At 34.9% G+C, this 16,363-nt stretch overlaps 1 protein-coding gene across 9 annotated transcripts in view; it reads right to left on the bottom strand.

Moving 5' to 3' along the window:
- Positions 1-16,363, bottom strand: part of BRD1 (bromodomain containing 1) — a 68,495-nt gene that overhangs the window by 34,440 nt on the left and 17,692 nt on the right. For all 9 annotated transcript variants that reach the window (XM_077179057.1, XM_077179056.1, XM_077179055.1 and 6 more), the window contains 2 exons: positions 6,718-6,874; positions 330-461 (listed from right to left, as the gene is read on the bottom strand). In XM_077179057.1, the coding sequence (XP_077035172.1) occupies positions 330-461; positions 6,718-6,874 (289 nt within the window). The remainder of the gene's footprint in view (positions 1-329; positions 462-6,717; positions 6,875-16,363) is intronic.

The raw sequence follows: 16,363 nt of genomic DNA, 5'->3' as shown, positions 1-16,363 counted from the left end.
ACTGGAACAACAGGTTGCCCAGGGAGGTGGTGCCCTGGAAAAATTAAAGGTTGGATTGGATGGGGCTTTGAACAACCTGATCCTAGTTGAAGATGTTCCTGTTTATTGAAGAGGGACTGGACTATAAAATCCTTAATCTTTCCTTTCAACCCAAGCCATTCTATGAAAACTTTAAATATTTTAAATAGTTTGAGTGCACAGCATGTACATATGTTACTTGACCGGAGGTAAGGATTAAAATACAGCTGACCTACTGAAAAAAATGTGAGAATACTTAAATTATCTTTCCTTCAGAAAAGCTTCACCAAATTAAAAGGTGCTGCATTTACCTGTTCTCTTTTTAATTTTTCACGCTTACGTATAAGTTCTATCAATAAACGTGCTCTTTCAAGATCATGGCGCAGCCTTTGCCAGTACTTCAATTTTTCTTTTAAGGCTTGCATTTCTTCATCATCTTCTCTCTAAGAAAAGAATCAAAACATTTTCATGAAAAGAAAAATGCATACCTCTTTTTATAAGATAGTTCTATACAACTACAAAATGTATGCACATGAAAGGAGAATCTACTGTGAGCAAGTTATGGCACTTGCTCATAAGCTTCATGCTGCAGAAACAGAAAATCTGTGGTCAGGGTATCTTCCAGAGCTACTCAAGGGTTTAATTGAAAATAAAATCTAAACTAGAAAGCAATCCTATGGCAATGGCTATTGACATCAGAAGAAGCAACTCAGCCAACAGCAACCAAGAAATATAACACGCTGCAAAATACAATACAAGATTTTCACATCAAAATCCAAACTAGGTGAAGAACACCAGTTTCTTCAGAAGCTCCAGCCTGGCAGAAACAAATTACTCATGTGGTCAACACAGTCCACCTCCCTCACACCCAGCAGAACTAGGACACCCTTGTAACAAAACAAAATAATTATGGCTTGTAAGGACAGGAAATGAAAAGCTGTTTATTAGATAATATAATACTTCAAATAGTATTGCAGGTGAATAATGCAGCAATACACCCTTTTGGGAAATGGATGAAATAATTTAATTTACACATTTTTCAGAGTAAGTAATGTTTAAACACTTGTAGTATTTAGATTGATTAGTACATACAAAACTCAGAGTGTTTTGTTTGCCTTTACTATTTTTCATAAGGAAAAGGAAGGATACTAGAATATACTACTTCCAGGATTCAAATGGTTTTGGTAATTCATCAGAAATGAGGCCATAAAGAAACTGAATTCCTGATATTAGTACCAATTACACGAAAGAAACATCTCCTTTGGAAAATTATTACATTTGAAAAACTAGTATTTTATAAAAGCATATCTGAGAGATATCCAAAACTTTGCATGCTTGCCCGTAACTAGCAGAATGCAATATATACTTGTTAAGTCACCTAGGAGGGTGTTCTAAAACCTAAAACAAAACAAGTAAATTCCGTCAGCTTTTATAGATAGAAGACAGAGAAATAAAGGAAAGTGGCTAAGGAGATGAACAAACATTACAAATTATTACACCAAAAGCCATAAATTCCTTAAGAGAAGAATAATTTAGGAGTACCATAGGTCCTCTAAAGGACGTTTGTGCCATTTTTCAGATAGTTGGCTCTAAAAATAGAATTACAAAAACTGGAAGCTTAAAAACATTATCTAATAGATTTGCCAGTGCTATAATTCTATCATCTGCGTTGTATTTTATTGCTTCATGTACTTTGTAAAGGTAAAGCTTAGTATTATTCAAATCTCTGACTTCACTGAAGTTGAAAATACTTAAAATATCAACTATTTCTGCACTAGAATATACCTATCCAGAAATAACAGTTTGTTCTTCTTTTCATTAAGGGAAAAAAAAAAAAAACCAAAATAACAAAAAACAACCTAAAAACTGGAGCTAGAAACTTCTAGTTCCCTTTCCCAATGACAATTATAACTGACAGTTGTAATTTCTTTTAAAGAGTTAAATCTTTACATAGACTCGATAATGTAACTGCTGGGGTCAGAATAGTTCAAAGTAAATTTTGACAGTTAATAGTATTAATATTTTCAGGAACTTTCAATTCCTTAAAATTCTGAGACTCACTGAAACAGGAAGTCTATGCCACTAAGCACTAGTCTCCTAAACCCCTTCATCTCTGAGTATCAACCTCATGTGCGGAAATGCAACCCAACTCTTAGTTGTACAATTTTTTCAGTTCTCCTGTTTGTCAGAACCAAAATTAAACTGCCAGAAGTAGCAAGCTTGTCATCCCTTTGCTTGCAAACACTCAGAGCCTGCTTTTTGCCCTATTTAACTGCATAATTTAAGAAACTGGAGAACCGAGCCTGATGAAAGCTAAGTCAACAAAGTGTACTAGTTCTAGGGTGGGTCAGGAAACTTAAATACAGCAAGAAAAAATAATGTTACAGCAGGCCTTAGATTGTTTATCAGACATTTAAGTACTTGGCTGAACCTCAAGGTGCAGTTGCACTCAAATAAAATAAAAATATTTTACCTGAATCAGTTGTTTTACTAATTTCATTCCCTATAATAGGCACATACTTGTCAATCTGGAGATGTGACCCAAAATATCAAAAGCACCCTGCCTCCCTTTTTTTTCTGCACACATACACCACCTTTCTGAATAGCACTCTGGTTTGGAGATTAATAGCAAGCCTCCAATTTTTTTGACACTTCTATGCAAAGTAATGTTGGCAGACAGTTTACAGCTTAATAGCTAAATAACTCTCCTTTGCCCTAACCTATTTATTTTCTGATATACAACACATACCTTAATTAGATTAAAAGATCAGTGAAAGTTGAAGAGAGCACAATGCAATGGTTTCCAACAACCAACCGGTAAAAACTTAAAATATAAAGAGTTTCTTTCAAATTTTTTAGCTTTTTGACATAGAACTTTCTGGTAGGAAAGTTCTTCTTCTTCCCTCTTTTTACAACTGTCCTGACAACCACCAAGTTTCATTTGGCTGATGACACAAGAAAAATTTATAAAGAAATTCTCGTTTGAAGGGGGATTCTTCATCAGGAACTGTACTGCTAGGACAAGGAGAAATGAGTTAAAACTGAAAGAAGGGAAATTTAGATTAGATATTAGGAAGAAATTCTTGACTGTGAGGGTGGTGAGACACTGGAACAGATTGGTCAGAGAAGCTGTTAATGCCCCATCCCTGACAGTGTCCAAGATCAGGTTGGGTGGGGCATTGAGTAACTTGGTCTAGTGGAAGCTGTCCCTGCCCATGGCAGCAGGGTGGGAACTAGATGATCTTTAAGGACCCTTCTACTCCAAACCATTCTGTGAGTCTATGATTTTCCAATGGACTTAGTTCTTGCTGAACATAGTATTAAATATTACCTAGAATATCACCTATTTGTTAATACTGAGGGAAGAGGAAAACATTTTTAAGTCTACACAAAGAAGATGCAGCAGCTGAGAACTCGTCTCACCATTAGTATGCTACCAGTGTCTCCACACCAGCAGGAACACTGTCAGTGTAGCACCATATCCCTCCTTATGCTGGATGTGAATGTGTGAGAACAGCCTCACTCCTTAGAGAGACTGTGCCTTAATATAATACAAACAAAAATAGAATGACAGTGATGAAACTGGACCTTGAGCAATACAATTAGTTTTATTAGCATGCTCTGCTGGACTTGTATGGCAATCAGACAAAACCATTTAGTGGCTGCAACTTGTGTTCTTAATGAAATCTTCAGTGCAGGTGTGATCTTAAGTCATCAGCACCTTCTCTTTTATTTCTTCTCACAGTGGCTTTAAACTAACATCACTACAGCAGCAGCAAGCTTCTACACTTACATTTCATGCCTCATTTTCATTCAAGCATTCTTAAAATTCAGGGAAAAAAACTAAAATAATGAAGATATAAGTAGCATTAGAATATTCAAATACCTCTCCTTAATTTCTCTAGGTGGAGAGAGAAGTGACAGCACAAACCATTCTCTTACAGAGTTCCTTGCTCCTGCAAATGGTGAGGCAGTCTAGGTCTTTTAGCCTGGTTTAGAACTCTTAGATCTTCAAAACCATACAATAACTGAACTCTGAAATACTTTTATTAGGAAGTCTAGATCATGAAGACCTCTCCCTTTGCCAAATTTGTTCTAGTAACCTAACAGAGAGGGATCAAAATCACTTTCCACCATACATCCTGAAACCATTTTCAGGGTTTTGGTTTGTCATTATAACACTTCTTTTCTGTTTAAATAACAATGTTTTAAAAAACCTGAATTTTATTACATCACTGTTCATATATGGTTAACTGAAAAATCTATGTAGGTTTCTTGATATTCTGACCCCTCATAAAATAAAAAGAATTTTCCCATCTGGACTGAAATGAAATAAAATAATCATGCCTATCAAAAAATTTTAAGGTGTTTTCACAACAGCTAATGCCATTGCTGTGTATTGTCTTAGTTACAAATTGGTTTACACTTGGGAATAACAAAATACATTAATTTCCTTGCAGTTACGACTGCTTTAATAAATAGCTATTGAAAGTGCTCTGGAAAAGACACAATGTCATACACAGGACACTTGCTACTCAATGAAAAGCACTAACTATGTATTTTTCATCAACAGACTTCATTTAATACTCAGCCCACCTTGAAACTAGATTTTACTTTTCAAAAGAACAAACTTTTCAACAGACCAATATAAGCAGCTTCCAATTTATTTAGAATACATTATTTCCTTATTTAAGAATCACTCTCAAATTAGAAAAGAAAATAAAGAACTACTGTTTGTATCGAAGTAAGCAGGCAACTGAATTTTAAAATGCTCATATCAAAGGCCTATTTTATTTTAATGGAATATCAATTACAATAATAGTTTTATTGTGATAGTCATTATTTAAATATATAGTAATGTTGCACCCTTATCATGCCATCCCAGAAGAAAACTGGCTCGTGTAATTTTTTTCACACACTAACAATGGTCTAGTTCTACACTGCCACAATAGCACCACACTCTTGTGCTTGCCTTTAGTATTTTATAAGGACTCATGCTCATTTAAAAAGAAGTTTATTGTCTGAATAAATTAATTTCAACTATTATTAGGAAACACTAATTAGGTAAACTGACAGGTATCACTCTTCAGAACCTCTCATGCAGAAGTAAAAAATTAATCAAACTTCAAAATGGAGTGATATAGAAACAATGAAAACAAGATAAACAAGTGGTTGATTTATATTCAGAGTTCACCTAAAAGGAGTCCATGTAACTGGAATTTGAGAATCTCAGCTATGAGGAAAGGCTGAGAGAGCTGGAACTGTTTAGCCTGGAGGAGAAAAGGCTCAGGGGCAGAAATCTCACCAATACCCATAAATACCTGAAGGGAGGAGGCAAGAAGATGGAGCCAGGCTCTGTTCAGTGGTGCCCAGTGACAACACAAGAGGCAATGGGCACAAAGTAAGAACAGACATCTGAAGACTCCTGTTTTTTCTAAACTGTAAGGGTGACCAAGCACTGACACAGCTGCCCAGAGAGGTTGTGGAGTTTCCACCCTTGGAGATAACTCAAAAGCCAACTGGACATGGTGCTGGACAGCCTGTTCTAAGTGGCCCTGCTTGAGCAGTGGGGTTGTGTCCAACAATGACCTCCAGAGGTCCTTTCCAATCCCAATTATTCTGGAAATTATTAATTAGTTTTTTCACAAGAAAAGCAAAAAAACTAAACACACACAAACAAGACAGATCAAATAATTAGGAAGCAGTGTTGACCACAGTATTTTTTATGACTACAAAATCAGCAAACAGAAATACAGTTCTAACAAAAATAACAGTTCCACTTCAGAGGGGCAAAAAGAATCAACTTAATACAAGTAAATTATTATAAAATTAATTCCTACATTTTAGAAGCTATTTACAGGAAGTCAAGTGCCAGGAGAATAGAAAGAACACCCCCACCTACACATTCCATTCCATTAAAAAAGGTAACTCGGATGGAGTGAAAGTTTCCACATCACAATGTTTCATAGCATTTCAAAGTCTACATGCAAGGACCCACACAATTCAGAAGTTTTAACTATTTTTGAAGCTCTCCAGTAACTTGAAACCAAAACAGACCACCTGGAGTTGGTGTTTTGATGTTTTACAGCAACTTATTCATAGGAGTGTACAACTAAACTTAAGCTTGTCTACAATCCCACTTAACTGTGTCAAAAGCAAAACCAGAAGCTCAAACAGGTCTTTGAACTTCATCAACAACTTCCATTTTGTTATTACCGAACAAGGTGGGCAATACACATCTGAATTTGAAAACTGTAAACTAGCTGTCTAACCTTTACCCTGTTAAAATCCACATTTTCGTCAAGTGTCAAATAAGACATCTGCTTTGCATCTTTTGATGAATTTAAAATAACTTTTATTTTTTTATCTGACAGTACACTGATTAATGGGTTCCAAAAAACTACAACACTTATCAAAGAATAATGGCATTATGATATTTGTGATGATAGCATTTTTTGTGAAACATTTAAGCAAAACAGAAGAAAAAGCTGCACAATTTTTTTTTTTACCTCTCACATATTAAAAAGTATTAGATAATTGCCAATTCCCAAAATAGGTAATATCACTTCAGAATAGGGTAAAGTATTTATTCAGTCCTGAGTAAAAAAAAGTTTTGTGATAGGCTTCCTAGTTTATTTTTAACGCAATAAAAGAGAAAATTTCCAATTTATTCTTATAAATAAAAAGTATGTCACATACCTGTTGTGTGTTTCTTTGTGACTGTAAACTGGATTGCAGCCTTCTCAAGAGTGGAACACCATTCCTAGACAGTCTTTTAAGCAACCAGTAACTGTGCACTCGTTCAACAAAATGCTTCTTTCGCTGAATGGCCACCTGATTCATAATCTTATTTAATCTAAAACACGGAAAAACTGATATTGTATTTTTCACAGCAAAGCATAAAACATATTTATCTATGGAAGATAAACATCGCATATATATGAATGTACACTGTAAAACCAGAAGTAATCACTATATTACTAACTTCTTTCAGTAAGATCCCTTCCAGTTCAATTATTTCTGAGCAGTAAATTACAACCAAATGCATCTGCTTGACATTGCAGGTTCTACCACATACATTAACATACTTTATAAAGCTAAAGGGAACCAATCTTTTTGTAATCATTATTGGAAGAGCAATCCCAGATTAGGGCTGAGAATAAAGCTTTATGTGCAGTTGATTTTCCTATTGAAAATGAAATCAGATAAAAAGCTCCAAACCACTATGAAAATCATCAGATCATTTGTTGCCACCTACAGAAAGATTAGCAGTTTATTTTACAGACAATACATCTTCAAACTCCTCCCATAAAAACATGCAATGAAAGCCTTGTATTACTCTATTAATATTAAATTTCTGACAAATAAACCAAACAAAAATTATAAAACACAGGAACAATTGTTATTTTACCCCACACATACAACAAAATAACCAAACAGAGAAGACGTGAGGACAATGTAAACAGTTAACAAAATATTTTGATCAAAATCAATCAGTATTTTCTCTGAAGTTGCTTTTTAACAAAAAAAGTATATGCATATACTTTTTTACAAATACTCAAGGAAAGTGCTTTATGAACATCGTACACAACAATATGATTCCTGTTTTTCAAATAATGATGTTAGATAACCAAGTCTCAAACACGACAGTGGCTTCTGAAAACATATGGAAAAGAAAGCTTATCTGAAACAAATCTTCAGCTGTTTGTGCCTACAATATCTTGAAATTACAGCAAAATAGAAGTTAGAAAAAGCTAATAGCTATAGAATGAAAATATTTTCTCTTTGTATGCTAATGCTGATATTTGCAACCAGTGGCAGCCCTTGTAAAATAAACACAAGATGCCCAAGCTACCAACCCCCTGCATTGCAAGAGATGGTTCCTTCATCTGAGGACAGAGGTGAGCTGGAAAGAGAGCTGGATGTAAAACAGTTACAGAAAGGACAGTAACAATGACAAAAGAAATCTGTTAATTCTTCACTCAGAATATTCCTACCACCCATAGCAGAACTCTAGAAAAATTGATAGTAGAGGGTTTACTGCATATTCTCCAAGATTTATTACTAAACCAAGCAAATATTAACTCAAGAAGTATCTGATTTGTAGAGCAGTACCATGAGACATTTAAACCAGAATCACAATTGTATATGCGTACTAATGTTTTTCTACTTTTCCCCTTTTTGTATTAGGAAGAAAGCAGCTTTGCAGGTAAGTGATAAAAGTTAAGCAGTCAAAACACCTAAAGAAAAATGTAAAGTTAGAAGTAAGCCTTGGGTAAAATGGTTTTTTAAGAATACTTGGAAAACTAAATATTTTTCAGGCTAACATAGAAGTGAGTGTACTTTGACTTCAAAAGTCATCTGTCCCTGGGGTTTTTTGGACTGTGTAGAAGATAAGGTGCAATAGATCTATTCAGTGCTACTAACTATAGTTAAAGTTTTCAGTCATCACCAGGTAAAGGCAGAGCAAACCCAGATTTTCTTTAAAATAAAGTGCCATTGTGTCCTTTGGTTTCTCAATGACTTTTTTTTTTACTTAATAACTAAGCTAGTTAGGCATTCTTGAAAAATTCTAGCTTAATTTAAAGCTTAGGTCTGCAGATGGACTTCAGACTGTCTTGTACATCTTTCACTGGAAGGCAGACACAGGCTCCACAAAGATTTACTCAATACAGAACAGATGTGACCCTAGTAAACTTCAAACAACATAATTACAATTAATTATAGAATGCAATCAAAGTCAAATAATTGCTTTCACAAATCTCTTGGAAACGGTAAAACCTACTGAACCAAGTCAAAAAAAGCACAGCCAAATACACAGCTATTTGGAAAGATCAGAGAATCATAACATAAAGAAAGGTGCTTTGGCTTCATGCCCATCAGATGTGGCAAGACTAAGCAAACATCTTTAGCTACAGCTTTAAGTACATTTGCCAATTCACATAACAAACCATTCTATTCATATATAATTATAATAGCAGAGTGTTAGAAGAAGCTCAAGAAAGATGTTCACAGAAGACCCTTTCCAACTTTCAAAATATAAATAGACAGAAGGTAATTTGGAGTGCACAAACTACTTTAAAAGTAGTTGGAAACTACTCGTCTGTGCCTTCCCCTCTAAATTAAACCAAGTATTTCATTTAAACAACACACACGGGTAGCAGCTATAAACTTGTCAAAATACAGAGCTCTGAAACTCTTCACGTGGCAGGTATCTACACAGCCTCTACACTACAAACTTAGTGCTAGCAGGTTGTTACATCTGCTATTAGACTAACCACCCATACCTAGATCACAGCTCTTCAACCATCCTTTTGCTTAATCTGATACTTCCAGGCAGATTATTACTGTCCAAAGCACCTTACATTTTGTTGGGCAATACAACTATTTTGGGGAAATGAGACCATGTTGCTGTAGAACCCTTCAAGATGCACAGACTGGGTACTGATTTTGAAGCTCCCGCTACTTAAATGAATTTTCCATACATTCTACTTCCTTTTTTTTTTCCTATCAAAGATGTAATAAAACCCCCCTGAAGAATAAAAAAAAAGGCATGTATTTGGGATAGGTAAGGGAGAGCTGTTTAAAGACTTCATCATTTTGCAATCTAGGATCTGACTTAGACCTGACAGTATTAATTGCTACAGTACACTGATAAATCCCCAATGAGGAGGCAAGGCTTAGAGAACTTGGGGCACCTCCCAGAACTACAAAAAACACCTCAGCAAAGGCATTTTTTTGCTAAGGAATCTGTTCACACTAGCCCTTTTTCCAGTATAAGCACATCGAAAAAGAACAGCTTTCTGTATTATCTTCTAAAGGCAAGTCAAGCATATCAACTACTGGGAGAAAAAAACCATCATTTTCCCCCAACTTACCAGTTATTTAAAACAAAGTACATTGACAGAGGAATTCAAAAATTCTTAAAAAGGTGACTGTTCCAATGATATTCAGTGACTACTATCTAGCTGGTCTCAAAAGAAACGTTAGGTTTCAAGCTGATGACCACTGCAGCCTTTTGATGTTTTAGCACTAGCAGTCATTCTGATTCTTGTTTTTGTTTCTTTAGAGCTACATGCCAAAACTACACAGATGAAAAAACATTTTTCAGAACAGTTTTAATTGTGCCACAGCCAACTGAGTGAGCCAGAACTACTTCCCCAGCCCCAGCCCTGTAAAACACTGATGTGCACTACAAATGGGAATATCAACTCCCTGCTTGTCTTTAACAGGCAAAGCTCCCTTTGAACCAAATGTCTGAAATAGCACCTACAGTCTCCTCACATGGAGACACTGGATAGATAATCTGGCCTGTAAAGGATGACACCCTTAATGCACTGGTCAATGCATTCAGAGAGCTGAGTGTGTTACTCAGTCCTTGCTTCCTCACCTTTTACAGAAATGCATAAAATAGATTTTGTCAATGTAAGAGATGTGCTTTTAACATATTAGCAAATCTCACAGCTGCCTTCTTTGACTCATGACTTCCTCTCCCAGTTTCAGTTACATATCACTGTGGCAATATGGCAACTGGTTACAGGGAAAAGTGAAACCAGTATTTTTGGTAACCAACGGTGTGGCAGCTTAACCTCAGAAAGCCAGTGAGAGATAATCAGCCTCTTTTTCATCCATCTTTACTAACCACTGCACAGGCCATGTTTTTTAATTCCACAGATATTATTTTACCTCAATATTCTTAAGTTTTTGAAATATAAACTGGAGAGAACGTTTTCTTGAACAAGTATGTGATTTTGACAACATTACTATAGTAACTCAAGCACAAGGAACTCAATATGAAAATCTGTATTAATCAAACATCCAAAGAAAGATCATATATCCACTAAAACTAAGCAATTTTTGAACATGAATGAACCCTAGTATTTTAATTAGCATACCTGTCTTGAGTCTCCAGTTTTATCAGTTTATTATTTTGCATTGTCCTTTATCCAGCATAGAACTACTAAAGGTACACACAATACAGGAAAACTGTATTACAGCCTGTAAAATTTCATTGAGTATCATTAACATACAAGTTTCTCTTGACCTATGCTAATACCCATTAACAATCAAATTTTGTTCCACTTTACAGAGCAAATAAAATACCCTTCTTTTCCCACACAAAGATTGCAGATATGTTTAAATGTTAAAAAAATTTATCGAACAAGTTGCAACAAAGCAAACTGAGTTTCCAGAACACTTGAATTTTCAAGCCTTGTTCAGCAAAGTTCCACAAAATGTACTGAGACTTGTAGGAAAAAGAAAAGATACAGGACTTCTCTACACATAAGTATAGTAATTCCAATGACACCTACTGGAAGACAATTAGCATAAAACTAGAATAAAAAGTTAGGAAGAATTTATTTGGGGAATTGAAATTAATTCTGGAGCCTTACCAACTATTCCTCCTAGCTCCATAGCCAAAAACTTCAGTTTTTGAAGACCAGAATGCCCACCTGGACAGATGAAACTCTCCCTGCTCTTCTCATGGAAATCTGTGGCAGCAGCTGCTTATGAAAGTGTTTGTAAAATTTGTCTTTCAATACACTTTTTTTTAAAACAGTGAAAAACCACAATTTTGTTATCCTATTCTTCAATAAAAGATGAAACTTACTATATAACTTATTAACTTAAAAATAAAAAAACCTCTCAAACTGTTCTGACCAACTTGAAAGACAACACAGGCAAATGAATAACTATGTAAAAATCAGAATCCATCTGCATGTCTTTATTTCCTCTTGAAAAAGGATAACATTCCTTTAATACCAAGCAGAAGTAAGAGAGATGCCTAACAGAGTGCATATCAAATCCTGGAAAGATTGAAAAATATTTCAGTTAAATTTTTGCAACACAAGTCTGCAGAATCCACATGCAACAAATACACTTTCTTAATTAGAACTACTTTGCAGGTTTTATTCCTTTTGGACTGTTATGTTTTAAAAGTCTAGCTAGTGAATTTGCCTCTCCTAAGTTCAAGTCTAACAGTATGTATTTAATCTACTGATATATCTTCTGGAGCCTGAAAGCCTCTCCAGGTTCCTATTCTTTATTCAACATTTACTGGTATTTAAATAATTTTGAATGCATATGTAGGAAGCACTTTGTTTTGCTTACATGACTGCGAACCCCCTATTTTTCTATTTGAGCAAGCAGCTTGTAAAATTTTGCTTGGACAGGAAAAGTATAACAGTGAACTGAAGAGGTAAGAAAACGCTGCTATTTCAGTTAATTCTGTTATCTTCTTCCTGTTCTAACAACTAAAGTTGGTCATATTCCAAAACTCTGGATAAGGAAAAAAACCCAAAACAATAAATAAAATAAAAAACCAAAACCAAACCCATCTCAAACAATGAAAACCTCCCACCCTGTCACACTGGAAAAATCTCTTCAGAAAGATTACATGCACACATTTACCTCTGCCAGTTCCTATACATATATAATGACCATACATGATATTTTGATATCTAATATCAAAAGGCTAAATTCACATCAGATGTATTAAACAAAAATCACATTTTGATCTGTAATAAGAGGAAAGCTCAGTATTTATCTTCTATTTTATGTCCACTCTGTAACTTGATCATTGAATAAAAAAACTGCCAGGACACAATTCTTCAGACAATGCATTCTTTAGATGTTTTGCTATGGCACAAATCACAACATACTCGGCACCAAAAAAAAAAACTGAATAGAAGTTCACATAACTGGTGAAACTCAGAAGTTCTGAAAAACAAAATCACTTAAGTCTTGGTCTTCATAACTGCATTATCACATATATAATCATTGTGGGCCAAACCCCTTAGAAAGCACATAGAGTATTAATGAAATGCCTTACAGAGGTAACATATTAATTTGCTTTAAGCTTCTTGCCCTTGTACATGTAAAATAAACAGAAGAAAAAAAAGTATTATTTTTACTCAAAATCTACTTTTACAATTTACTAAATAAGTTACACTTCTTTGAACACATTAATTAATCTTTATTTAATAAGCCAACCAGTGCCAAGATGAAGTAGCTTCAAAATAATACTCTAAAGTTACCTTTACTTTTTTTAAATACTGCTGAGGCAAAACTAGTGAACACCACAGTAGCTTTTTTAATTTAGGGAAAATTACTTTTTTATTTAAGCAAAGAGATCAGGATGACATCAGGAGTAGTTTCTACATGTAACAGAAAGTCAAAGTCAAACAATGTGACAAGACAAGAAACATCAGCAGTTGAAGATTTCTGGCATTCCCCTCAGGTGATTCTATGATCCAAGTATTAGGTACAGTCACAAGGCATACCTACATCATGCTCCCCTGGAATTAAAATAAGCATTTTCACACCATTCTGTAAATTATACAGACATGTATATTCAAGGATAAAGAGCTAATAGACATTGGTCTGGATTTGTTCAGCTTCCAAGTTCTTTGCAATGCTGGCCCCAGCAGTATTTTTCAATAGCTTTTTTTATGCTGAATTTTAAGCCACATTTCTTGTTCTTTCCCCCCACCTTGAAAACTTTTTGAACTTACTAAAAAAAAACCCCAGAGTACCCTAAAAACGTTTTAAAAAAATCCCCAAAAGAAATCCACAAACTACATATATGAATAAAAAGCATGATCTGTGAATGCAGACTAACACTGTCTTGAAGGCTTTGTTAATATTCCTTTCCCCTTGTACTGCATTTCAACACTTTCTGTTTATTATTTTTCTGGTCCATACTTCCTTTCAGAGACAATCAATATTCCTGTGTGAAGATAGCAAGACTACATTTAATTACTTGGTAAGAAAGTTCAAGATAGCTCAATTGGGTAAATCATAAGCCAAAAGAAAATATTGGTTTTGCCTTGAGACACAGTAACAGAAATCCAGCTAACTACCAGGTACAGTATTCCACCTAATAAAATCAAAGATCAACATAAAGAAATCAGTTAAGGTGGGGCACATAAATGCTGATCTGTCAGCAGAAGAGCTGAAAATGTTTTTGTAAGAGTCTCAGCAATTTTTGCTCTCAGTTGTCAGCTATTATTTACGTTACTTTCATAACAATCTTATAATTGTCTTTTAACATTAATGATGCAACAAACCTCACGGAATGACATACAGTGTTCCTACTTCTAATAAAAGTGGGGCTTTTCTGCTTATTCTTTGCTTTCTGTACAAGTATTGCATTTCAAATGTTTTCTTAATTTCAGACATAACAAACATGCCATGTTTGCAGAAAGAGAAACTAAAGATGAAAGCAAATATTTATATGCTTTTAATGCCAGATTCCATTTAATAGAGGGGTACTTGCAGGAATGGCATGTTAATAAAGCAGATTACACTGTGTCTCAGTGTATACTTTTAAAATACTGTAGATTAAATATTTCATATCACATTCTATTTCCCTCCAAGGATACAGCTACAATATTGTAGTTACACAGCATTTTTAAATAAAGTGAATATTGACACTAGCTAACAAGTAAATATTTTTAAATGCCTCTTTTGACACATAAGATCAAGAGGCTACACAAAACCAATAGTATTTGTACTAGAGAATCAAGCACTCAAAAATAAGAGAAACCATGTAGTTTTCCCAGCTAACATTGTAACACTTCTGCTGCACATACCCATCCTGCTTGCTGAATAAGGTAACATTTATAAAGGACAAGGATGAGGAGCAGCAGATGAAAAAAACAAAAAACACACAAGAAATTGAGCAGAGTCAGTGCAAGATAACTGACAGAGAGAAGTAGCTAGATTTAGATTGCCAAGACAATCCCAAAAGTTAGGATTTCCTAACTTGAAAATTCTGGACCTGCAGTCTAAACAAAATCCTTCTAGTATTTTTTTTGAACAAATTTGCCATTTTCTTCAGCCAAACTAGCTGGTGGCAGTGGGAGGCTACTTTCTGACTACCATTTGCCAAGAGCAGCAGGTACTGTCTGTCCCTCCCATACAGTGGAAAAGTTTTAGATGTCCTTTCCCACTCTCCTCTCTACACAGCACAGCTGTTCTGGCACTTCCCAGGAACACAACTTTTAGATGATCCCCATTTCTACCTTTAAAAAATCAAAAAAACCCAAAAAAACAAAAAAGCCCACCAAAAACAGGCAAATGAAAAAAAAAAAAAACCTAATGAGTATGAACAGTACAGTGTAAGCCACCACGTTCAAGAGTTTGGTATTTCAGTAAGAACTGAATGGAATTTTCAAGTAAAGAAACAACACAGCTCTGTAGCCAGGTCTGACATACAACCTCCAGGCATAGGAGTTCCCTAGTAGTCCCATCCATTATTACCAGTGCTAAGCAAGTTACAGGTCAGCATTGACAGCACTGAAAACTAAAACCACCTTAAGGCTCCAAGATGAACTACTGCACCTTTGGAAGAAGATACTCAGGTATAGACTTTCCAAAATACCTAGGCAACAGGACAGATATAAGTCCAGCATTAAAAATAAATTACAAAAAAAAGAGAAAAATGAAGAGGCAGGGGAGGTAAGCATTTATGTCCTATCATCAAAGGATCAATGCTTAGCAACTTCTGATCTGCACCCCTAAATCAGTAGTTCACAGATTAAATTCTGAGAGATCATATAATTAATTATAAATGACCTAGAGAATGACACTATCTATATAATTTAACTGCAAAAAGTGTAGAATATGAGATCTGTGTCAGAAATGCTGGTAGAAGTCATTCAAGGCAGTAGCATAGAAACTCAACCTAAGGTAAGCTGATCCAGAAATTCGTAAGCTACAAAAGTTGTGTAGAAATTATGAAGTATGCTGTTCCACACCCAGTCTTTTTAAAACATCCTCAACATTAGGATAATTGCTTTGGAAAACAGAATTATTAAAAATTGTGCTACTAAAATGCTCATTCATAGACTCCAACTATCCAGAAAAGGATAGAAATCCTTCTCCTTAAACTGAATATAAATTGCAAAATAGTTTTCCTCAAGCTTCACCAGATGTGAAGCTTCACACTCAGGAGCTGCACCCAGCATGTACTTTCCTCCACTGTGATCTTCATATCTGTACACTCTTCCAACTACCAACTCTGAAGAGCCAGCAATATGCTGAGGAGGTGTACAGCCTATGTATTAAGCAAGCAATCCAAACCAAGCATCTCCACATGTGCCTCAATTTCCAGAGATGTTGAAAACATATTAAGATCAAATTCTTCAGGTAAAAAAGCACTAGTGTTTAAACATTGAGTGTATATGTTTATTCTCTAGTAACTTAAATAGCTTATTTGGTCTTCCTTAAGGCCTCTAAAAAATCATGCTTCAGCTCCAAGGGAAAAAAAGAGTATTTAAAAAACAGATTAGAGAAAAAGAATAATATAAATGAAGACTACTGTGAAGTGATCCAAATAATT

Source organism: Agelaius phoeniceus, chromosome 5 (assembly GCF_051311805.1).
Source record: "Agelaius phoeniceus isolate bAgePho1 chromosome 5, bAgePho1.hap1, whole genome shotgun sequence".
Lineage (NCBI taxonomy): Eukaryota > Metazoa > Chordata > Aves > Passeriformes > Icteridae > Agelaius > Agelaius phoeniceus.
Note: the sequence above shows the minus strand (reverse complement) of the source record. Positions and strands in the feature narration are given on the sequence as shown.